Source organism: Anser cygnoides, chromosome 17 (assembly GCF_040182565.1).
Source record: "Anser cygnoides isolate HZ-2024a breed goose chromosome 17, Taihu_goose_T2T_genome, whole genome shotgun sequence".
Lineage (NCBI taxonomy): Eukaryota > Metazoa > Chordata > Aves > Anseriformes > Anatidae > Anser > Anser cygnoides.
Genome location: NC_089889.1, coordinates 4,361,465 through 4,385,015, shown reverse-complemented (window position 1 = coordinate 4,385,015; position 23,551 = coordinate 4,361,465). Strand labels below are relative to the sequence as shown.

The 23,551-nt window shown below is 45.8% G+C and overlaps 2 protein-coding genes across 3 annotated transcripts in view; both read right to left on the bottom strand.

Annotated features, from left to right (window-relative positions):
* TMEM132B (transmembrane protein 132B) overlaps positions 1-15,099 on the bottom strand; it is a 254,707-nt gene extending 239,608 nt beyond the window's left edge. Inside the window, exons 1-3 of one of the 2 annotated variants that reach the window (XM_048073878.2) lie at positions 14,950-15,099; positions 12,419-12,552; positions 6,423-6,738 (exon numbers count right to left, since the gene is read on the bottom strand). The gene's annotated coding sequence lies outside the window, so the exon portion shown is untranslated. The remainder of the gene's footprint in view (positions 1-6,422; positions 6,739-12,418; positions 12,553-14,949) is intronic. The other variant, XM_048073880.2, reaches the window with a different exon arrangement.
* A 149-nt stretch (positions 15,100-15,248) lies between these two features.
* Positions 15,249-23,551, bottom strand: part of AACS (acetoacetyl-CoA synthetase) — a 41,350-nt gene continuing 33,047 nt past the window's right edge. Inside the window, exons 14-18 of the mRNA XM_048073886.2 lie at positions 23,288-23,413; positions 21,656-21,725; positions 20,639-20,697; positions 19,134-19,336; positions 15,249-16,583 (exon numbers count right to left, since the gene is read on the bottom strand). Coding sequence (XP_047929843.1) covers positions 16,446-16,583; positions 19,134-19,336; positions 20,639-20,697; positions 21,656-21,725; positions 23,288-23,413 — 596 coding nt within the window. The 3' untranslated portion in view covers positions 15,249-16,445. The remainder of the gene's footprint in view (positions 16,584-19,133; positions 19,337-20,638; positions 20,698-21,655; positions 21,726-23,287; positions 23,414-23,551) is intronic.

Genomic DNA, 23,551 nt, shown 5'->3' with positions numbered 1-23,551 from the left:
GGGAGGGGGGGGTGGCTTTTTGGGGAGGGGGGGAGGGAGGTTTTGGGGGAGGGAAGGGTGGGTTTTAGGAGGGGGGGGCTCCGGTGAGGCCGCCCCGAGCCCCCCCCCCAAGAAGTTTCTCCCCGCTCCCCCCGGGGGGGGGGTGCCCGGCCCCGGGGCGCTGCAGCAGGCTCGGGGGGGGGGGGGGGAGCCCGGCCGCCCCCCTCCCGGCTCGGAGCGGCGGCGGCGAGGTGCGGAGCGGTGCGGAGCGGAGCGCAGGGAAGGGAAGAGCGCGGCTCCCCCCTCGCGGCCGCGGCCGTCACTGCGCGGAGCCGCCGGGCTGGCGGCGGGGGGCGCGCAGGTGGGCGCGGGGGGGGGCCGGGGGTGCTCGGGGGGGGGGCCCAGCTGTGTGATAGGGGCGTGCAAAGGGCCGTGCAAAGCGTGTTGCAAAGGGGCGGGCAAAAGGTTTTGCCAAGAGCTGTGCAAGGGGCCGTGCAAAGCACGCTGCAAGGGGCGTGCAAAGGCCCGTGCAAAGGGGGTTGCAAAGAGCCGTGCAAAGGGGTTTGCGTGCAGGATTGCAAAGAAGTCTCGCACAGGGAGTTGAAGGGTATGTTGTAAAGGGCTTTGCAAAGCGCCGTGCAAAGGGCCGTGCGAAGCATGTTGCAAAGAGGCGTGCAAAAGGTTTTGCAAAGAGCTGTGCAAAGAGCTGTGCAAATCATGTTGCAAAGGGCTTTGCAAAGGGGGTTGCAAAGAGCCATGCAAAGGGGCTTGCGCAGGGGGGGTGCAAGTTCCAGCTGAATATGAGAGGGCACTTGAGGGAGGCAGAGCGCTGGGACAGGTTGCCCAGAGAGGTTGTGCAGTCTCCTCTGGAGATGCTCAAAACCCGCCTGGGTGCCATCCTGCACGCCGCGCTCTGGGTAATCCCGCTTGGCAGGGGGCTGGACTGGGTGATCGCCAGGGGTCCCTTCCAACCTCGGCCATGCTGCGAGTTGGCAAAGGGCATCCTAAAGGGCGTGCAGCAGGAGCAAAGGGGTGTGCAAGGGGCTGTGCGGGGCTGCAGCAGCAGGACACAGGTGTACTGCGCTCCCACACCCCAGCCCCGATTGCCCCGACTGGCACTTGAAGCACAAAGCCAAACACCGCTCGTCTTCCCTAGACCTCTCCCCTTGAATCCAAAAATAAACCACTGCTGGAACCAGTGTTGCGGTGAAAAGTAAACCCAGCTCTTTAAGAGCTGGGAGTTGTTACTGTGATCGCAACAGAAACAGCTAGGTAAAAAGGAGGGAATAACTGAAAAAAAAACATCCCCTTGGGTTCTTCCAGTTCTGCGAACACGTCTCCGAGTTTGATTTTTCCCCTCCCCGCATAAACAAGCTTTTATGTAGTACTTGCTCTAATCTTGTTTGTCTCCATAACCACTCCTATGAATGTCATAAAAAATTTAAGTCTAATATTTTACCGCTCCACACGAACGGCAACGTGAACAAACGCTCACCTCCCGTGCAGGGAAGCAAAACGCTGCACCCTGCACCCCTGGGGAGCCCCAGCTACGTCTGGAGGAACTGGGCCCCCATGGGTTAGGGGGGACGGGGCTAGAGCGAACGCAAAGATTTGATTTCCTCAAATAGCGTAAAACCAATCTAACGACAGAAAAATTAGCTGTAATAATGAGGATTGTCTTGCTGTCTCCTCTCGGCACTGCTGGGCACTGTGGGGGTGCCCTTGCAGGCTTGTGTCACCGTGAAGGAAGTGTGCAAGGGGTGTGCAAAGGGTGTGCAAGGGATGTCCCAGAGCCAGCCACGAGGTTTCCCCACTGCTCCCTTGCATGCCTGGGATCAGGGGTGCCAGGCCCGTGGGGGCCACCAGCACCCAGGCCTAGCTGCATTGCTGAGCACGTCTTAAATATGATTTTATAGCCTGCATTTGAAACAAAATCCAAAGTGAGAAATTTTGTGAACCGGGAAAGTGCTGACAAGGAGTGGATCCTGCTTACAATGCCCAACAGCAGCCCAGAGCCTGCCGGGGCCATAATCTGGGGCTTGCACACGCGGGTCTCCAAATAACGCTTTTCCCAAGGGAGGTTTTCTGTGAAGTTACGCTGGTGGGATGTTGATGCCCTTTCTTTGGGCCGGATTTTGCCCAAAGAGGCAACCTGTGCTACGAAAGACTTGAGAGACTTTGCAGCATTACGGGAAGCTGTTGCTTGTCACATCACTCAGATGTCAGAAGAGGGAAGGTTTCAGGAGCACCCCTAGGTAAGCAGTGAGGACGAGAATTTTAAAGATGTCTTGGCGTACGAGGAGGCAAAAACCCAGCCAGGAGATACGGAGAGGCAAGGATCCAGGCCTGAACCTTGCAGGTCTGAACTGTGCCGCAGCAAGGGGAGCAAAATCACCACCAGGGCTGGAAGAGCAGCATGGGGTAGGTGGGCATCGGGTGCTTGTCCCAGCTCTTCCTCCACCGTCACCCCATGACGGAGCCCTAAATGACATTTGGGAGCCCTGCGGGTGCGGCGCTGCCTTTCAAAGCTCCCCAGAGCTCCGCATCGCCGTGCTCCCCTGCAGCCGAGCTCATCAGATCTGCATTTACAGCACAAGCCTGCCAGACCCGAAAACAGTTCGGTGAGTCAAAACAACAAGAGTGACACATTAAATTTGTCCTAAAGCTGCTGTTTGGGGGATGACTAAAGCAACTCGTGAATCCAGGTCAAACTCCGCAAACAGTTTTGGCTGAGGGAAAAAATGGTAACGTCTGAGTATTTTTGGCACTTTCGAAGGGAAATGTTTTGGCTTTGGATGTTGAGCCGCGTTTGTAAATCAACTTTAGCTGTTTGAGTACAAGGGAGGAGGTAAAGAGAGCAAAATACTGTCATCCCAGCTGGAGAAGCCAGGACCCACAGCACACCTTGAAATTGCTGGGGCTGCATTCCCCAAGGTGTCAGTGCCTCTAAAACGTGAAAATCTGCCAGTGCACCTGGAAAAGGCACCAAGGGCAGGTCCCATCAGCTGCATGAGGAGTATGGGCATCATGACCTGCAGTGAAACCACCACTCCCTGCACCTGCTCTGCAGATTTTTATGCTCTATCTAGACCAGGCAAGCCAAGAAAGCATTGCAACCCCATTATTTAGGGCTGCTTTTAAGAAACCCCGGGCTCTCGACCACCTGCACCGCAGCCTTGCGATGCTGCATGGCCAGCACGGGGCAGTGGGGACCACAGCTCCCTGCAGCGGAGCACCTGCGGGGGCTACAAGGTGATGAATTGCCCTAATTTCTGTTCCCTCTTCTACCTGTGTTTAATTAAATCAGCTTGAGACAGGGCTGAGCAGGAGATTGACTGATTTCTCTCTGTGTAATTGAAAAAAACTGTGTGTGGCGGGGCGTAGTGCCGGGCAGAAATAAGGTGGCTGGCACTGTGAGCAGGTGGGGGCCCTGAGTGCAGGGAGAGACAGCGAGGGGCAAGATGAGAGTAAGCCCCTAAAAGCCAGGGTTTTGCTCACCTGCTGCTGCTAGACGGGGACCCGGCACGGCACAAAGCAGAGAAGCAGCCTGCAGCCCTCCCTTCCCATGCTCGCCCATCAAAAGGACCAAATTCCCATTCAGGTGCTGCAAACACAGGAGCTGGAGTTTCCGAGAGCCGGTGCCACCGCCGGGGTGGGAAGGAGGAGAAATGAAGCAAAACGAGTTAACCTCAGGTGACACCCGCTGCTTCTCCCGTCAGGAAGGCGTTTTGCAGGGCGCCAACACAGCTTCCCCAGAAGAGCAGCCCTGGCTCTTGGATTTGGGGCAGAAGGGGCAGTTTTGGGAAAGGACCGATCCGGTTGCCATTTCTCGCAGCACACCGGTCGGATGGGGCTCGCTGCTGTCAGGGCACACGGGCGGCTGTGCAGTGCGTGCTGACATCGGCTTGCAGTGTGCTTCTTCAGGCGGTGCGCACTCTCCTGAGCACATGATCTCTTCCGTGAAAGCTGGCTTAATATCTTTAGGAAAACAACAGGAGCCCTAGGCCTCTTAGAAATTCATATCGTAAAGCATCCTTTGATTATTCTTTCTTTATTTTTCCTAATTGCTGGTCATAAAACCCATTTTTAAGGAAATAATTGTGTACAGAGGAATCAGTTGCGTGCCATAGAGATGCTGTTATTTGCATGATTATGAGGAGCCTGATTTTTATCTCTTAGCTTTGCCAAAATAAAGAGAAATGATCTTGTCCTGTGTCATAGATGCATCATTTTCTGGTGTCCCTGAATCAATCAAAACACCCAGCCCCTTAATTCTGGTGAAACCAGGGTCTGAAGCACGTTCATCTGATGGCTTTTATGTACCTCTTGGGAGCATGGCCGGGTTTCAAATATCTGGGCACACAGCTGGGCACTGAGTTTTCCCTGCTTCCCTGTCTGTCTGTCCTTCGCCACTGAAATTGCTGGGGAATCCCGGGTTTTCTTCCTGCTGCAAAGAACTGCAGACACTTGCCTCCTCTCGGAGCAGGGCCGCTCACTTGGGCTGGCTTCACAGCAGCCAGAGCAGGTGGGGGGCTTTAACGAGCACCTCAATCCCATCCAGCTGTTCTTTTTACACGGCTTCATCATTACTAAGAATTAACTTTGCAACACGAGCGCGCCACGCTGTCACCCGCAATCCTCAGCGCCATCTGGACCAGCTTCTCCCTTGCCTGCTGGAGGCCACGGGGAGATGCTCGGAGGTGGAAGAAGAGGAGGCAGCTGCGGCTGGACGGGCTTCAACAGCGGCTGGATTTGCAGAGCGGCCTTTGCACCGCTCCTGCAGTTGCCATGCGCGAAGCAAAGCAGCAACGCGTAAAAGCGAGGGGATGGGGCAGGACATGGCCGCAGCTGGAGGAGCCACCCCAGGGCAGCCCCGAGCAGCTGGGGCTGGGGGTTACATGGAAAACAGAGCCAGTCCCCAACACCGAGTGTTTGCCAGAGGTCACCGCCAGGAAAGTTCTTGGTAGTCATCACAGCAAAACTGTTAAAAATTGGAGCCTTCACGCACCAGAAATAGATAGAAAACACACACAGACCCACCCAAATTTATTCTCTTCCATTCACCCATCCTCAGCAGTGCTACAGAGCCACCCAAAGTCATCAGGGGGCCAGTTCAAAGGCTGCCCGGGGCACCGCAGCCTCGCCAGCTGCCTGCCTGCAGCTGGCATTTGTTTGTGTCCACATTTACACCGAGGAGTCTGCACCGAGAATATTTTTACCATAAGCAGCCAGCCCACCCCTCACCTTGCAGCGTGGCTCAGGGGGGCTGCGAGCAGGAGCAACACAGAGCCCTAAGTAAAAGGCAGGGAGGTGGCCCCGCTGCTGGCACTGTGTCCCTACCCCAGGCCATCATCTGTATAAAAAAAAAGGATTTTTTTTCTCAGCACAAGTGCCAGGCAGGCTGCATCTAGCACCTGGATCTTTAGAAATTCAGGTCTGCCTCTCTAATGAAAAGGAGAGTCTTTTGCCCCCAGGAGCACTACAGAAATTAATGGATATTACAGCTGTAACTACTTGAATCGAATGCAAACCCATGTGTCACACGGCCCTTTTGCAATCTTAGCAGCTTATTACAGGCCTGTTTACATCTGTCCCTGCCTGATTTAAGCCCAGCAGGAATGAAGCTAATATAAAGCGAGCAAAGTGCATTAGGAGCAGGGATGCTCTGAATGCGACTTGCCCCAGTGCATGGGGCATCCCAATGCCCGATGGAGGGACAAAGCCCGGCAGGGACTGGGGGGGCCCAAGGGGACGAACCCAGACACGTCCCAGTCCCAGCACCCGTCCCCTCGAGCCCGGTGGCACCAGCACCGCACAGGCAGGGGATGTCGCACTGCGCAGTGAAGGTGCTGCGGAGGTGCCCCTACACATTTCGGGGCACGGAGGAGGATTGAAAAGCACCCTCAGGCTTAATAAAAGCACGTTTCTGCAGGAGCCCCAGATGTAGGCGTTAACGTGCAGCTTAATGAACGCGCGCGTTGCCTTTGGTAGTAGCTGAAGGGCTGCAGCAGCTGCCTGCGGCGTGAAAGGCAGAGGTGTGAAGTTGCTCCCGCTCTGCGCTATCGGCATCTTCCAGCTCCCCCCGCTCAGCGAGCAGAGCAGATCGCTGACACCATCCGCACCCTGTCTGGCAAACACCGCTAATTAGAGACGGCACCGAGCCACGGTGCCACGTCGTAGGGGCTGCGGAGCCAAAAGCCAGCGCACCGGCTGCGGTGTCCTCCAGGCAGAGCGAAGCATTCACCTCTCCCTTCCTATGTGCAGCAAGGCCCTGGGCACAAATGTTACGAGTTTGCATTTACACACCACCTGTAAACCATCTGGGGGGCAGTGACAGGTCTTGCAGGGAAGGGCTGATGGTTTTGAGCACGTCCCCAGCTCCCCACCAGCTCTGGAGCATGGCTCCACACCTGCAGCACGGCCGGGTTTTGTGAGTTACTTACAGGTAGTTGTAGTCTTCAGGCTGGTTTAAAATTTTATCGTGTTTTCATCGGTCAAACACAGGACGAAATCCCAGAGAAATCGAGGTGTGGGGCTGAGTCCTGTTAATGCCACGGCTTCGGTTTGCTCGGGAGCCGCGGCTGAGTTGCTCGTCACTGTGGTTTAGTTGAGATGCGCGCGGCGTGCGGGTGGAATTGTTCACGCCAAATAATTCTTCCTGCCTCTGTGAGCTTCTGTGAGCGATCACAGCAAATCCACCAGCCCTTACGAGACAAGAGCTTCCGCTAAGCAGCTACATAACAGGAGCGGGTCTGGGAGCTGTGTGGCAAAAGGCAAGGGAGGCAAACAAAGCTTTGGGTTACCCTAAAATCTCAGAACAAAAAACACACTGTGAAGGGCTGGACACCTCCAGACCCCTTCCCCCCAGCTGAGGAGCCCAAACACCTGATGTTGAGGCAGCTGCAGTGGGGCCAGACGGGCACTGCCGCAGGTGACATGAGTTTAACCCAGACCCAGCTGCCCACCGCAGCCTAGCAGCACATCCCCAGCCCCACGTATTTTTGCAGGGTGTCTTAAAACAAAGCTTTTTTTGGATTTCAGAGGAGACAGAGACATGAGGCCAGAAGCAGCCTCCCTCCTGGCTACTCTAGCAGCATACTTAATTTTGCAGGATGAGGGCTTGGACAGGGTCTGCTGGCCCGGCCCAGCCGCAGGCGCTGCCACGCTCAGCCAGGGCAGCCCTGGTGCTCAGGCTGTGCCGATCCAGGCTCCCAAGCACAAAGCAATTGATTTTTGTTTCTACTTTAACAAATGAGCAGGGAAATTTCCACTACTTAGATCAGGAGACGCTCTGAATATTTATAGTATTGTTCACAGATTGAAAAAAAGAAAAAGTGCCATAAATGCACATATTTGGTGACCCCATTTGAGTGGCTCATTACAATTAGATCAAGCTAATTGCCAGTCTTGTATTTCATTTGGCAACTTGTTAAGCTAATTGAACAAAATAAAACTAATGAACAATTATAATGAAGTTTATAATTAGACCATTGGAAAAACTCAGTGTGAGAATATTTAAGGCATAATGAATGTTCAGGAGGTATGGGGGAACGGGAGTTTTCAGCGACTGATGCCTCTCCTGCTGAAATGTTTCTTCCTAGGATTGGAAATTCTCGGTGTGTCATCTGCTCCCAAATTATGCCAACGCAGCATATTATTAATTACATTAATGCCCTTAATGTGTGTACGTGGCATTTATAGTGATCCTAAATTCAGACATTAGCCTATTAGCAAAGCAGCTCAGACTTGGACATAGCTCTTCTCAACTCGGCCTTTGCGATACAAATCAAATCTCTGCTGAGACAGGTTTATAATGCTAGAAGTGCAAAACAGGCGTGTGGTACGGATGGAGGAGTTCATGAAATCCTGACAAGCTGATGTATCATTTCAATACAGAACTGCATTTCCAGTTCAGGAGCCAGGGAGACAGAAATCAGGAATAACAGAAAGAGCAACGCTCTCTATGTGATTAAAGCTATTTTTTAAAAATAGAGTTATTTTCCTCACACTCATTTCATATATAGATTTGAATAAAGCCATTCCAGCTGCCTCTCACCCCCTACCGCTGAAGCAAAGAAAATTAAATACCATGGTAAGACACAGAGAGCGACCTTTCCGAGTTTCAATTTACAGGGTCAAGCAGGCACCCACCGAAACCTAATCGAATTGTCACATCAGACTCCACGCAGTTTAAAAAGTTCTTTTCTTCCAGTTTGTACATGAACATAATTATTTCATATATAACTCAGCAGGAACCAAGCCTCTGAATCAGAGAATAAAGGCAGAAACTCTTCAACTTGGGAGGAAATACATTCCACCTTTTCTCGTCGATGTTTGGGCATTTCCAGGACTGCTCACGCTCTGAGGGCAGGAGCTGGTTTTCAGTACAAGCCTGCGGTGCTATGTGCTGTACACACAGGGCAGGAGACAAACCACATCGTGGAGGCAGACCAAGGGGCGGGAGACGAGAGACTTGTCACCAGAGAGATGAAATGCTGCTGCATTGGTCACGCTCAGTGCCTGTAACAACTGTAATCCCAGCCCAGAGCCCCAGGGAATGCTGTCTTCCTCCCATTTACAGAGCTGCTTTGCTTTTCCAAAGGTCAAGGCAACAAACTAATTCAGGAAAAGTTTTCTTTCTATGAGCTATGGAATCCTCAGTTCCCCACTGCCCAACTTTAATTCCAGCTGCATTAGGAGAAAATCTCCATTCTTGCAGCAGTGTCTCAGTATCTTTATGCCATCAGATCCAGCCGTCATCTTCTTGGTCTCGTTACCATTTTCACTAGGGAGCTGTAACATCCTGGACCTGGGGGGCTTTGTGGCTGTGCTTGCTGCTCTCTGCGTTTCATCGCCTGGCCGTCGGGCTTTGCACTGGGTCTTTGCCCTGGCTGCACAGACAGGGGGATTGCTGCCCGTGACCGCTGCCGTTGCTTTCCTTATGCCAGCACCTGGAAGCCCCGCGTTGCTCTGAGGCACCGGCTGCCTCACCGTGTGTCTGTGAGCACACCATGCAATGCGAGATGATAAGAGGGAGGACACTCGTGTCACCAGCCCCCTTTAGAGCCAGGGCAGAGGTTGCTCTGTGGCACCCAGAGGACAGCGTGCTGGTCGGGGCAGGACAGCGATGCTTTGCCTTGGTCCCAGCAGTCGGGGGCCACCAGCCCAGCCCAGCCCTGGCCTTGCAGCATGGGGTGTAGTGTGCAGCAGCAGGGCTGAGCAGGAAGGGATCCGCCACCTTTGATCCCCCTGGGGGTTACATACAGGGATTGTCCTCACCACAGTGACCCACGCAATGCCTGTTTTTTGCCCACTGTGTGGAATTAGAACAAATCTCTCTGTGTGCCTTCCTTGTTAGGCAAAGCGCCCAGACAAAAGCAACCAGGCCTTTTTCTCCCCCTGCCCCAACAGACCTGATAATCCAGTTCTCACCACGGAGTTCAGTAACACCTTCACCCACACATTTACTGGGGACAGAGGACAGCGGCCTGACATGGCCGTCCCTCCCAGCCCGCTGACAGACACGAGGGCCCCGATGTGCTAAAAGCTCCTGCACAGCCGCACTCATGGGTCTGTGTGGGCCTGTGCGGGTCTGGGCTTGTCCCTCCCTAAGTTCCACCCCCTCTCCTACCACCACAGTTCAGGAAACAGGAGTAAACCCAAAAGCAAAGCGTGAAATAGGCCCCACCATTCCAGATAGCCAGGTCCATTTAAAGCCTTGCTCGGCATTTGCATTATAAGAACAAATCCTGTACAAGAATCTCCCTCCGTGCTTTATACTCTTGCATTAATTCATGAAGTGTCATGTATCTAGCATATTTTATTATACATGAGAACGAGGCAAATTAAAATTCTCAGTTGCATATCACAGTTGCATACTCAAGGCCACCTCCTTAGGCCCCGTCAAGGCGCAGAAGTCACACCTGTTTCAACTCAGCTCACCTTTAAACCAAGTTACTTAAACTAGCACAAACGCTCACTTAGTTTTCCTTAGGTAATTTATTTCAATTTAGCTTTCACCTCTTTGTACCTAATAGCAGCTGAAGAGAAATGCATCTGGTTTAAAGGAGAAGTGCTCTGCCACAGACGTTAATTACGGCTGAGCTCTCCGGGCCTAGCTGTGCTGCTGGAGCACCTGTGTGAGGCCTGGCCCCACTTCTCCACAACCAACTGCACCAGAAAAGTCTGACCAGTTTAAAATTGACAGCAAAGGAAGGAAATCCAACTCTGCATGTCAGTGAGCCCCTAAAAATCACATTTTCCTGGTCAAAAAGATGGTTTGCAGGCCCAGGCAGGGTTCACGAGAGGTGTAACAGCTTTGTGAAAAGAGCATGACTTCTCTGGCTCCTCTACAAGAGCCTGAGATAAAACTCTGCTTTTTAGTGAGAGGAATACAAATGAAGGGTCTTGACAGAAATTACGCTATTTGATAGGACCCTAGAGCTCTCTGCCCCACTGAAATTCAGGTAAATTTATCTATTAAATGAGACTAGGTTTTGTGTATAGCTTCCAAAATGTATTTTTTGAAGTACCAAAGCCAAACCAAACAAGAATCTCCTCAGAATGGGCATTCAGCTATAGGCTCTTGAACATCACAGCATCCAATGACTGCAGGGTGAAGAACAATGCTGTGACCTCCTCCTGCTTCAGCCTTACTTGCTCCTGCCCCAGACACACACATCCTCATCTGTCTACTCAAACCTTCACAGCAGTGCCGAGTTCAGCTCTCCTTTTGTGCAGTTCTTCCTGCTCAGCTTATAGCTCGTTCTCATGAAACAGAGCCATCCTTGAAAGGACGGTGTTCAAGCCGTTCTTTCCCATAACACCACATCCAGGGTCTAGGAGAACAATGTAATACAGTCAAACCCTGCTTCGAATGGCAACCAAACATACAACAAGAAAGTCTTCTTGAGAAAACTCGGGCTGTAGATCAATAGCCTAGACATGGTAGACTCTCTTCGTAAAACTAAAATCAGAATACACTGAGGAATATACCCACCAGTGGGATTGTTACCCTACAATTAATTCTTCCCTTAATTCACTACAACACAAAAAAGGGGACAACACTGAAACAGGGAATTTCTTTGAGCAGAATCCTTGTTAGCGATGTGAACTTCTACATGTATTCTTCAATATGCTATTGTAAACTAATTAATTAACAATCCTGGAGATGTTTTTTCTAAGGAGCCTTGTCATTTTGGCTGGAATCTCAGGCTGAATGCTGATAAGCCTCTTGAACTTTGCAAAACCACTTGTCAAAAGTAGTAAGATGAGAATTCTTCAAGGTCTTCTAATTAAGAAGTACAAGGTCCAATTAAGCCCTTGCTAATGTGCTACATAACCTGGTTAAACAATGGCATGCCGAGTATTTCCCCACCCCCACCAACACTGTTTTATCCCTTGAATTCATCTCCAATCAGTTGTTCGGAAGAATTTCCCTGGCCATCAGAAGCAATGAGGAGAAATTGTGTGGACAGCTGCAGCCTGATACATTAATACTTTGGGATGTCTTATTGTTCTGCAACTGAAATTGTTCTGAGACGCTCTTTGACTCACTAATAGCATTTCAGAGACTGTTTCCCCCTCCTCTGCTTACCAGATTCGCTCCTACTTTGCACACAGATCATGTAGAGCAAGATGCTCAAACCGATGTTGATTATCTCATTATTTGAATCTAAAAAGGCCCCTAATTCCCAGCAAGGCAAATGTGTGCGCTCATCAGCTCCAAGCTGCCATACTGGACTATGGCCGTGCTTCACAGCAACTCGTCCCCTAATTTTATTTCTGGTAGAATACAATGTATGATATTTAGTCTCCTCTTTCTGCAAAAGATGCAGGAGAAAATTAAGTTGCATCTTCTTGATGTCTAAGACCTGCTTATTGAAGAGCTAAAAATATCCTCCTCATGAAGGGAGAAAGATGAACCAAGAATTTGGATTTATGATCTCAGCTCTGCAGGACACGAGATTCAGACAGACACACACCTCAGGAAATCAGTAACGAGCTAAAAGGTTTAAATGGGGAAATTGCTCAATGCAGAGCTGCTGACAAAGATCACCTGTAGAAAGACCAATGCCTTCGGATGCACTCAAGTGTCTCTGATCAGTCTCAAAGGTGCACAGAGGTTAAATGCTCAACATGACCCGCTAGAAAAAAGTGCAGAAACAAAAATGAATTCTAAATGCTTCCTCCAAATTAATGTCCAGTCCATGCTCTGCCCCAAGCACACGCAAACCGGGCAGTTTCAGACGCCAGCTGACAAGCACCTTTCCCTCTCCTGCATCGCACTCTGCCACCAGCCTTGCCCAAAGGTGTCCCACGTTCACAGAGCTCACCGTACCCGTGCCTTCTCCTCCCTCAGCAGCCTGTTTAGCACCCAGGATTCACACACTATCCAGGGAGACACTTAACAGTGCTATCTTGACGTTTGGCAACTTACCTACATGAAGACTAGGGCAGAGCCAGCACTTGCAGCCAGGGATGTGTTGTGGGGATGAGCACTCCAAAAATACCTTCTGCAAAGGCTCACTGGGACACGGTCACCTGGACGCCTTCTCCCTGCCAGAGCATTCCCTACAGAAACAAGTTTTACTGATAAAACGCTAAGGTTTTATCTCAAGAACAAACTGTTACTCTTTACTAATGCATTTTAAATATTATTTTAACACCCATTTACCCGTGTGACTGGCTGCTCTGCCTTGTAAATGATATCCTTTTAAATATGCATGCATTAAACTGAAAGACAATAATGGCCCTAGGGAAGTTGCATTCCATCAGGCAATTACCTGTATTTTTAAAATCACTGAATAAGTAATTCATGCAACCAATTTCCTTGCACATAACAATAAACAATTTTATCAGCTATATCCTGCTTGGGCTGTTGCGTACCAGCTTATTTCGGTTCTTTGAGAACCACTGCTAACCAGGGAAATTAATTGAAATCATAAGGTAGTGGGAGGGGAAAGTACCTGCTCTAAGAGGAGCTGACAAAAGCACATTTCTAAAAGGGAGGTGATAAAACTGTCTCTCCCTGTGACTCAAGGGCAAATGGGCTGATTCCATCACATAATTCTAGCAAGTTGTTCTCAAATTTGCAGGGGACTGAGTGAGAAAAGCACCTAGCCAGTAGTACCGCTGCTCTGAACTTGCTTGCTGTTGAGTATTTTTGTCAGAGGCTTACAGCACTCTCCAGAATGAGCTCTATTTGCGTGCCACACATGCCACTAAAATCTGCGTATGTAGCTTTTCAACCAAAAACACTGCAAACCCTGAGTTATAAATAGGAAACAAAAGTGAAAGGGGCTACACGTTACAGAGTAAAGCTAGTTACACGCTGACAGCCCAAAGGCATCAAATCTTTCTGGATAGGAAGACCTGAGCAAAATCAACAGTCCATCAGCTCAGCAGCCTTCTGCAAGGGGTACCCAGCTTGTGCCTTCGGAGCATCACAGAGCTATGGCACTCAGCTTTCCTTATTAACCCCACAACATCGCGTGCTGCACTTCCATGCCAGATCTTTGCAGCCAGGTGTCTGGATGCCACCAGTTTGCAAGGATTGTCTTGAAATCGCATTTGACCCCTATTACCCTTATGCCCAAGCTTTGGAAGGAATACAGTTTATAACTGGGGGTGGGAAGCAGAAGGAAAGCTACGTTCCCTGCTCTTCCTTTGCAACCTGGTTAGCTTAGCCCCCCACTTTCGTGATATTTTGAACAATCCCCAGCTGGATAGAGTACAACTGTGATCACAGCTCTGTAGCAGTATCCAAAGAAATAGGTCGCTTGCGTTTATCTTTGCTTATCGTTAGTGTAAGGTTGTTGTTTGGAGGGCAGGCTATGGGATGGGAGGAGCTGGGCTCAGGCAGCCTGGACACTGGTGCCAGCTCTGCCACAGCCTCCCAAGAGCACATCACTTCCCAGCTTAATGTAAGCACTCTCACCCCTCCTTCTCCCTGGATTTCCACGAGCTGTTGGTGTCCAGTACTTCTGAAATTCAGATGATCCTTGAAAGCAGGTGAGGCAGAGCTCATTTGTCTGCTCAGCACAGTCTGCAGCGCTTGTCTAGGGTTTATGGCTAGGAAGTCATTGTCAGCACACAGACCAATTTATAAATGTGCCTTTTTTTTTGTTAATATAGTACAAAGATTTTCCTGGACTGTTGTACATTTGGAGATCTTATCTGCTAAGAAAACTTTCTACAGTGTTTCTAAGTAGGATATAGGATTAAAAAACCCAACCCCTAGGCATTGTATATGTTCTTAACATATCTGTGCTTCTAAACTATCTTTAATTAATGAAATATCCCCAAATTACTTATTAATAAGGATCTGTGGGTTTTGTAAACTCCAGACATTTTGCATGAATTAAAGAACAATATAATGAAGTTTTAATGAATACAAAGTCACAGTTAATGTAAAATTTATGTATAGCATGCCAGAGGGGAAAGGAATTTAAAAGTGCTTTTAATCATAGGTTATTGGCAGCTGGATAGCTCATTTTTTATACTTTTCTAATGGATGCTTGGTATTTTTATTATCGCATTTATCATGCCAGCATGGTATATTGTCCAACTTGGTACAGTTCAAAAAGTCAAATGGAAGCCAGCTCGTTTAAAGTCTCATTTGCTAATGAGGCATTTCTGCACCCCGCAGTGAACGCGGAGCTGGTGTCCACAGTGACTGCGTTCTTTTGAGTGCCACAGACCGTCTGAGAGGGGCAGTTGCACTCTTACTGAATTAGCAGCGATACCTGACATATTCTGCAACAGCCGTCAGCTTACTGGAGCTAGCTAGCTGAGATCTATCACAGGGGGAGGAAACATACAATTAACTTTTACTAGTTGCAGCTAAATGTGAACACCACAAACTCCTTGATTTTGCCCTAAGCAGTAACTGAGTGTGCACCTTTCCACAGAGCTGTACCCGTTAGCAACATTAATGTATTGGAACCTACATCATCTTACTGTACTGACCCAGGGCAGTGTTTCAGCACACTTTCTTCCTCTCCTGTTTACTTGTGACCTTTTAAATGAGCCAACCATGTGCACAGCTAGCATCGATGTTTTACTTCTCCTGGGCTCTGTATTAGAAAAAATAGGGTAAAAAAATTAGGATAAAACTTTCAGAGAACAACAATTTTGTAGTGGGGTGGGCTTGGCTTAAAACCATTAAAATCAACAACAAATTAAGCTAAAAATGGTTCCATGAGAACCAGTCTAAAGGAAGAGAAAATTGAGACAACAACTGAGTGGAAGTGTAAACAAATATAATATATATTATAAAGAATCAATTTATTTTGATTAACTCTATAACTGTTGAATGCATTCAACACAATTGTAAGGACATCCATTATTTTAATGCATTAAATACTTAACCCACAAAATTCAAATAGTGCAGGAGAAAACTGAATGCCAGAGGTTCGGTACAACTACTGCAATCACATTTTCTTTATGAAAAAAACAAAACAATGCTTTAGTGCTTCCATTGTACTGTTTTAGTAATGTTCATTACAGTATTTTTCCCTTTATGAACTGGAAGGATACAGAGCTAGAAAACGTTTTAGTCTTTCACTTTCAATATGACATTTAGTAAAAAAGTTACAAAACCATCAGCTTTTAATAAATGAACACACTGGAATTCTTCAGCTAACGTAACACTGGATTGTTGCTTTATAGCCAATAAAGAACCTCAAAACAAGAAAGCAGGATCTTGTCTTCAGCTACAATAACATTAAACCCAGAGTAATTACAGTAAATTCCATGGAAATAACCTGGAGTTACACCAGAAATACAGAGGTGATTGCTCCCCCACCTTCCGAATCCCCAGAAGTCAATGAACTACAAGCTTAAAACGAGAAGGTTACATCGCAAAATGAAGCAGCAATTACCTTCAGGAGTACCACGAGATATTTCAAGACTGAAATTATTCTGAGTCAAGTCAAACGGGTTTAGTGCATTATGATTTGGTTTTATAAAAACATTTAAATGCATACTACATATAGAATACTTCTGTGTTTCATAGTCAAGTAGTTAAAATCACTGTATATTCCTTGCAGGTAGATCTGAAACACATGGACTGAAAAATAAAGATGCTAAAAATCCAGTTTAAAAAAAAAGTGAACATCTTATGAAGGACATTCTATTATCAACTGTAACTTCTGCTACCAGTGCTCCCATTTGATGGGCTACTGATGTAAAACTAACCAGAAAAGACATATTCATCATATATATAAAAATCAAAACAGGCAGGTTCCTCCTTCCAGGCTGGAAAAAAACTCCAAGACATATGGCATATTTAACCAATACAAGGGAGCTAAACTTTACCCAAGCCTTTCATAATGCACTTAACGAAATATTTTATTCTTTTAAAACAACCATTGGTATTAAATAGAGCTTTTTCTTTACATACAGTATTGTTATATACAAAACAAACACGGAACAAAGACAGATGAAAAAAAGAACACATAACTTCAGAAATTCTGAAGCTCAGGAATATTTTGGTAGAGGTCCAAAGTCTCTGGGTTTGAGAAAGCTCCCCGCTGCTCAACTTCTTTCCCTGCAATTATTTGCTTCACAGCTACTTCCACTTTCTTTCCATTTATCGTGTACTGAAAAACAAAACCAGCATTGCAAAATTACACTTTTCAGGTAGTAACTTTATGAAAAAATAAAAAGCCTCACCAGCTACCCAAGAACCCAATCATGATTCAGCACAATGCTTTCCCTTTTCTGTTGTATTTGATGCATCAGAATCTTTTCTGCATCACTTGAAAAGTGAAATTTGAAGAATTTGAAGATAGGTGATTTTAATTTATTACTCCTATTTGGTAATACTGTGAGAACCTGATGAGGCTCCAATTTAAACCAATGGAACCAGATCAGAATTGTGGTATCAACACTAAAAATTTGTTGGTTTATGTTTTGACATATCTAGTTTTCAAACAATTTTTAATTTTCTAAGGGTGAGCTCCAAGCCCAAACCCAGTGACTGGTCTTTGGGAGAAGAAAACCCATGACTTACCTTAAACGTACAGCCATTCTCCTTATAGGGTTAAATGAAACACTGAACTTAAAATTTAATTTTAGATGACCTTCTCTGCTTTTATTTGCACCAAGGTTTTAATACTACCTTCCTTTGGGCTAGTACCACTGTAAAGTTTTGGGAAAAACTTTGAAAAGTTGACCTTCAAACACATCCCTAGCCTCGTCTATCTCCTCTGGGAATGAAAACTAAACTTGCTCTACTACTGAATCTGCTCCTGCTGATCAAGAAACCCAGGTTGGTCCAGGCCTCCAAAGCTGTTGAAACTCCTCCTCTCCAGGAATCACCATTTTTTTATCATCGATCTTTCAGAGCGGGCTAAACAATCCGTAATTCAATACATTCTTTCAGTGTTGCTCTTGATACTAAAACAAACATTTTCTCATTAAAACTACCAAAGTCATGTGTAATCCTACCCTCTTGAATCACCTTAAGCAATCGATCTTCCTCCTCGACAATAAGCAACCTAAGTGTTCTGGTTTCTGAACGCTTGTGAAAGTTAAGTGGACTGGAAGGGAACTGTCCCCTTTAAAAAAGATTACAGACTGTTCAGCAAAGCTAAATTGTTTAATCAAACAGGCAAGCATCTTGTAGATCATGATCAGAGTGCTTATCTGGTCAGGACAGGACTAGGAAGATTTGCACAAAGAATTTGCAATGTTCTTCAGCATCTTGAGATGCCATTAAAAACCATGCTTTGCATTCCTGAAGTGATTAGCAAATCAACAGAGCTATGTTATTTACTTCTACCAGTATACAGTGTCAGTATTCCGTCAGAATTAGGCTGTATTTCAGGTGGAGATTCAAATACATTTCTGTAAGTAGCAGAAAGTAGAAAGAGGTTTCCGTTCCAAGCAAAAACTTCAAAGAAAGATGGGAGACAGCTTTGATCACTTTACTACTGGCATATTTACCTGAAATGTAATTAACATTCACTTAATTTTAAATTCAGTCAAGGTGTGAACTAATTAATGATCTAAGCAGGCTCTCCTGAGGGACAGACCATCATAAACAGCTCACTACCATCAACTTTATGCTGTACATTCTGGTGATTTATGCAGTTTACAAGTTCAACACTTCATGCAGAAGCTAAATTGCAGCCTGGAAAATCTAGCCTTCATGATTTAACAGTTGCAGGGGATTTTACATTCATGCTAAGACAACATTTTCTGCCTAATACTATTGGACAGCAGTGGCCTGAAACAGAAGTAACTCAAGAGATCACATCCAAATGACTGTGCGTTATATGGAGGCTGGCAGTCCTAAACCCTAGACCATTTCCACATAGAAACCTATACTGGCAGTAAATGAGTATCAGAATACCAGATGATTGGGCTGAAACCTCCAGCCTTTTCTCTGGACTCACTCAAGTCTGTGTGCAAATGGCCTTGAGACAAGTACTCTCCGTACCCCGATCCTGCAATGAGCTGTCCGTAGAGCTGTCGGGGAGGCTGTAGTATCAGAGAGAACTAGGAAAAAAGCCAGGCAACCCAAATAAGAGTTCACACTGCAAGGAAGAGTAGCGTAGAGTACTGCAGTTCACAACTTCAGAAGACTGAGCATGCAGTACATTTAGCTATAAGATTTTTTCCTCTCCCTTTTGTAAGCAGAAAGACTTTATTTTAGTTATTGCTACTGGTAAGACAGTGATAGAGATACATTTAAATGGCTAAACAGATGTAAAAGCGAAATGGTTTACAAAATGATTTTATAAATTTGCTCAGTGCTCTCCATTTTCATAAGAATGTTATTTCAGACAAGAAAACAGAAACCAAATAAGCTTATGGGTAGCCTGAAAAGCTGAAGTTAAATTACCTTCTTAATATTTTCCTTTAAAAGACTTTAAGTATATATTACTGAGAAAATGCAGCACATATATTTATAAACTGAGAATGGGCATTTTTAGGTATTGTTAAAAAAACAAAAACATGCTTAGCTGAAAAGGAGATGAAATGATGTTGCTAGGCAACATAGACAAACTATTTATAAAGCTCGAATACACTTTTGAGATGCTAAAATTTCTGTGCATGTGGGTTTGAAGAGCAATGACAACTGCTCCTTAATTACTATTCAAGGTGACAAAGAAAAAAAGTAGGCAGCATTTTTCATGACATACCGGAATGCCTTTGGTTTCTAGAATGAGGCTTGGAACATGCCTGGCAGAAAGCGCCACACGTATTGCATCTCGAATTCTTTTCACCAGATCCTCGCTGAACGCATGGTTTAATGCCATCTTCAAGAAGAGTATCACCCTTTCCTCCCCATCTTTGTTGTACTGAGGGACGCAGAGGCTATCTGAAACCTCCTCAAAGGCTTCAACTGAAAAAAAAAAAAGAAGAGTCCTTTTTAGCACATGCTTTTGTTACGTTCTGGATGCACATTTTCTCTAATTGCACCAAAAGAAATGCATCACCTGCCCTAGAGCTAAACAGGAAAAACAGACTTCCTGGATTGGTTATCCTACAAGCACTCCCTTAAGCTACTTTGTAATTCTAACTCCTGCTCAGGTGCAAAACCAGGCTTAAGGACCACATATATTTACGCACAGGACAACAGTAGTCTGCTAGAACTTCTAGGACTGACGATGACTTTTATGCTAAACTGTTTTCTTTGGCTTTTCTCACAATCCCCATTGCTGCTTAGATAGAAGACTAATGTGCCTGGTCACACACAAGAACAAGGAGTGGCAACAGGTGCCCAAGGCCCAGACTAGCACCTGTGCACACCCAGTAACACCACCTTTCACAAGATAGACATTTGAAATACATTTGAAATAGGAATCAGTGTGCGGCTTGAGAAGCTCACGGGGACTGGATTTAAATCCTAAGAATTCAAACCAGTCCCTGCTAAAGCTGCTATTTATACTACAGAACCATCAAACCTGGGGAGGCAGATCCAGATGCCATTTATACCGGGATAAACCTTGAGCCTTTGTGCCAGTTCCAGCCAGAGACTGCTCCCCAGTTTAAGCTCAGAAATGTTGAAATGGAACATGACCCGGGGCAGCTGCCGCCAACACCCACACAGCTCTTGCACAGATGAGGGAGGCTGATCCTCCAAATCTCACACAACGCTAGGAGGATGCTGCTTCCAGCAGAACACTGTTTACATTCAGAAGGCTATGGCAGTGCAATTTAGCCTCCCCACCCTCCTTTTGCACATTTGGCTTCAACTGCAACCCTTCTGTCCTGGTTCCTGGAATCGTTCCTCAGTCAGTTATGGTAGCATAAGCTCAACCACTTATCATTAGGAATGATAAAATAAATCAATGTCAAGAGCTTGTCTTAGGCAGAAAAAAAAAGAAAGGATAGCCTCAGAGTTTAGGTACTCTTATTAACTTGCATGAAATTATATCTGTAAGATCTTGTTATATGAAAGCAACATCTTACAAAGAACGTCTCAACAAGTCATTTTCAGTCCTACAGACATTTTAGGAAGGCAACCAATTTCAGGCCTACAAGACAGACTTTTACGGTTAATGCTAATATGCTCTGTACCATCTTCCATTTGAAAAACAGTAGGCCTTATTACTTAATCTCTTCAAACACCTGTATAATGCATATATTTCAGATTTAAATCAACAAGGTCATACATGAAAGATGTGGAAAGTTAATTTCATACCTATGTTATAGATTTCAGAACTTCCAAATCTTACTCCATTCGGATTTAATGTACCATCACTGAAAGTAACACACAAAACAAAGAAGCATTAAAATGTAATTAGAGTTTGATCAAAAGAAAAATTGATGCAATTAACCAAGTTTCTCTGAATTTCATGGAGGGAATATGCAGACAGCCACATCAGAAACAGAATTTTAAAAGAATTAAGTTCTGTGAAAAAGGCCTTTTGCTCATTAGAACAAAATTTCAGAGAACTCAGCATTATTCATTCACCTTTCCTCCTCCCTCTTCTTTCCAGCAGCGCAAATGAGGTCCAGTTATTTCTCATTTTAGCTTAGAAATACACATATCTACCACCACCAAGAAAACAGATCAAAAATCTTTCTAGTCTGCATTTTATTGCAATTGTGTGCCATTACTTTCCAGTATCTTATAGCTGGAACTTGCATTTCATATATAGCAGCCTCACACCTTTTGTCTGTTGTGTAGGTCTGTTTGTGGCAATGCCAAAAAACTTCAATAGTCATTCAACTTTATTTTGAACAGCAGCTTGTAAAGGCAAACAGAAAATTTAGCCACATTTGTGACCCTGAATTTTTCTATGATCTCTAAGACAAGCACAACTTCATACCTGATTTTTTGTAATAAAGCTGTGCTATAAAGCAAGTCAATAGCAAAGCCAAGAACAGGAAAACAGTTTTCCTGATTCTCTACCTTGAATGTGCTGCGCTCTCAAAACCACCAAAAGCTGATCCATCGCTATAAATCATGGAAAACTAAACCAAGTCGAACATCATCTTCATTTGCTTATACACAATGTGGCAGCACTTAGAAATGGTTTCCCTTCCCTCTAATCCAGCTGCTTTGATTAATTCAAGGATTCGAATCTGTAACATGGAATTTAACAATCCAAATTCTAAACAGGCATGATGGACAATCATGTACACTATGCTCCAAGGTAAAGTTCCCAATTCTTAAAGCTTGTTTATTCAGAACACTTTCACCAAAATACTGTACCTGCGACCAAGCATCACAATTCCTCCTGTCTTGGGATTAATTTTGCAGTAATCCCCATGGGCCCAAACACCTATTTGAGAATGACAAAGGTTAAGCAGCTGGTTTCTCATCCTTCCACTCACAAAAGACTTTTGTGTAACAACAGGCGTACCATCCATTTTTCTATCTGTTTTACAGCAAGAATCCTAACACATCATACATATTTTGAGAGCTACCCACGGCAAATGTAGCAGTACTTAACTGTGCAAACAATCCACATTGCATTTATTACAACAAGCTCGCTCACACAAGGGTAGCTCACACGTTATGATCAAACCCTAGGTTATTTTATGATTGCTTGTTTGCAGGCTATCTAGCATCCTTGAGAAAACTGATGAAATTCTGCTCTGAACACCACATTTTGAGGAAACAAAATCTTTCACAAAGGTAATGATACTCCCACCAGTCTTTCTTGACCCACTTCTTTCACAACGCACAATTCTGCGCAAGCAGCTCTCTGGGTTTGCACAATAGGTCTCAGCAGTTCGCTAAGGAGCTTCTCTGTGCTTAATGCTCTTGATTATGTAAAATCAGATTTGGCTCTTCAGATCTGGAATAACTTTTGTAATATTTTTAAGACTGAGACCACAGAGGCAAACGCAAAACATTTTTTTTTTTTTTTACAGAAAAACAAAACCTTGATAACACACATGCATGTGCACATAACACCATTTTCTATTGTACCTGTTACAACCTTAATCCCATTAACAAGGAAAACTAGAAAAGGATTTTCAGACAGAACCTCTGAACCAGTTATTTCAGTCCAACAACTCTGATTTTTTCCACTTAGAATAATGCTCACAAGCAAGCTTCAACACTCCCTCAATTTTCCTGTATGATTATCTCCTGCTGCACATCCCGACTTTTCTTGCAAGTCTACTCTGTATTACTGCTATTTATAGAAAAGCTATCTCCAGAAAGAAGCAGCTTGAGGTCTTGCTCCTATAAGCCCCTACCCGTAGGCAGCAGGGAGTTCAGCATCCCTGCGCCACATAAGCAAAAACTCGGTGAGCACAGCTCACAATGATTAGGAAGATGCTGTGGGCTAGAAGCTTTCCTTTCCTTTACTCTTACCAGAAGTGGAAGACTGTATGAATGCAGAATATGCATGTCAGAGGCAGCACATACTTAAGCCTCATGCTAATGAGGTAGCAGCCCAGCACTTATCCCTTAGGATTCACTCCTGCTAGGTAGAAGCAGCCTGGCAGAGGTGCTGTAGCACTCATTAATGGCAGATTGCTCCCTGACCTCTTCAGCACTTTCACTTCACACTCATGCCAAGCAGTCTATGTCTGCACTGCAGATTATCAAGCTGTTATAGCCATATATCTGCATAATGAGACCAGGAACAAAATGGGATTGGAGCTTTCCAGAGATTCTTCTCAAGTGATTTGGATCCATATTCATAACAAAACACTAGAAAACAGAGTGAGAATTATCAGATATGCCTTGGATTTCTCACTCTGGAAATCTAGATTTAGAGCTGCATCTGCCCATCACTGGGCAGGAATAAACCTGTACCTTCCTAGTAGCAGCAATACAATCTATACTCTTGGTCAGCTTGATCAGTGTCCAACACCCTTCGATACATACCTGGGAATTTTGAAAAATAAGCCTTCCTGTATTTACTTCCATTCTCATCATTCCAGAAGTGTGTAGGTTGACAGGGAATAGGTTTGATACAAACCAGCTCTCCACTTTCACCCCAAACTGGCTTCCCTGTTTACAAAACAAAGAGGCATTGTCTGCATTTCCCTTCGGTAAAGAAGGGAGCACCAAAACAGCTGACTGTTAGACATCTGATGACTGAAAATTAAGGTCATACCTGCTATATTTTGTAAGTGCAGTAATATTTTT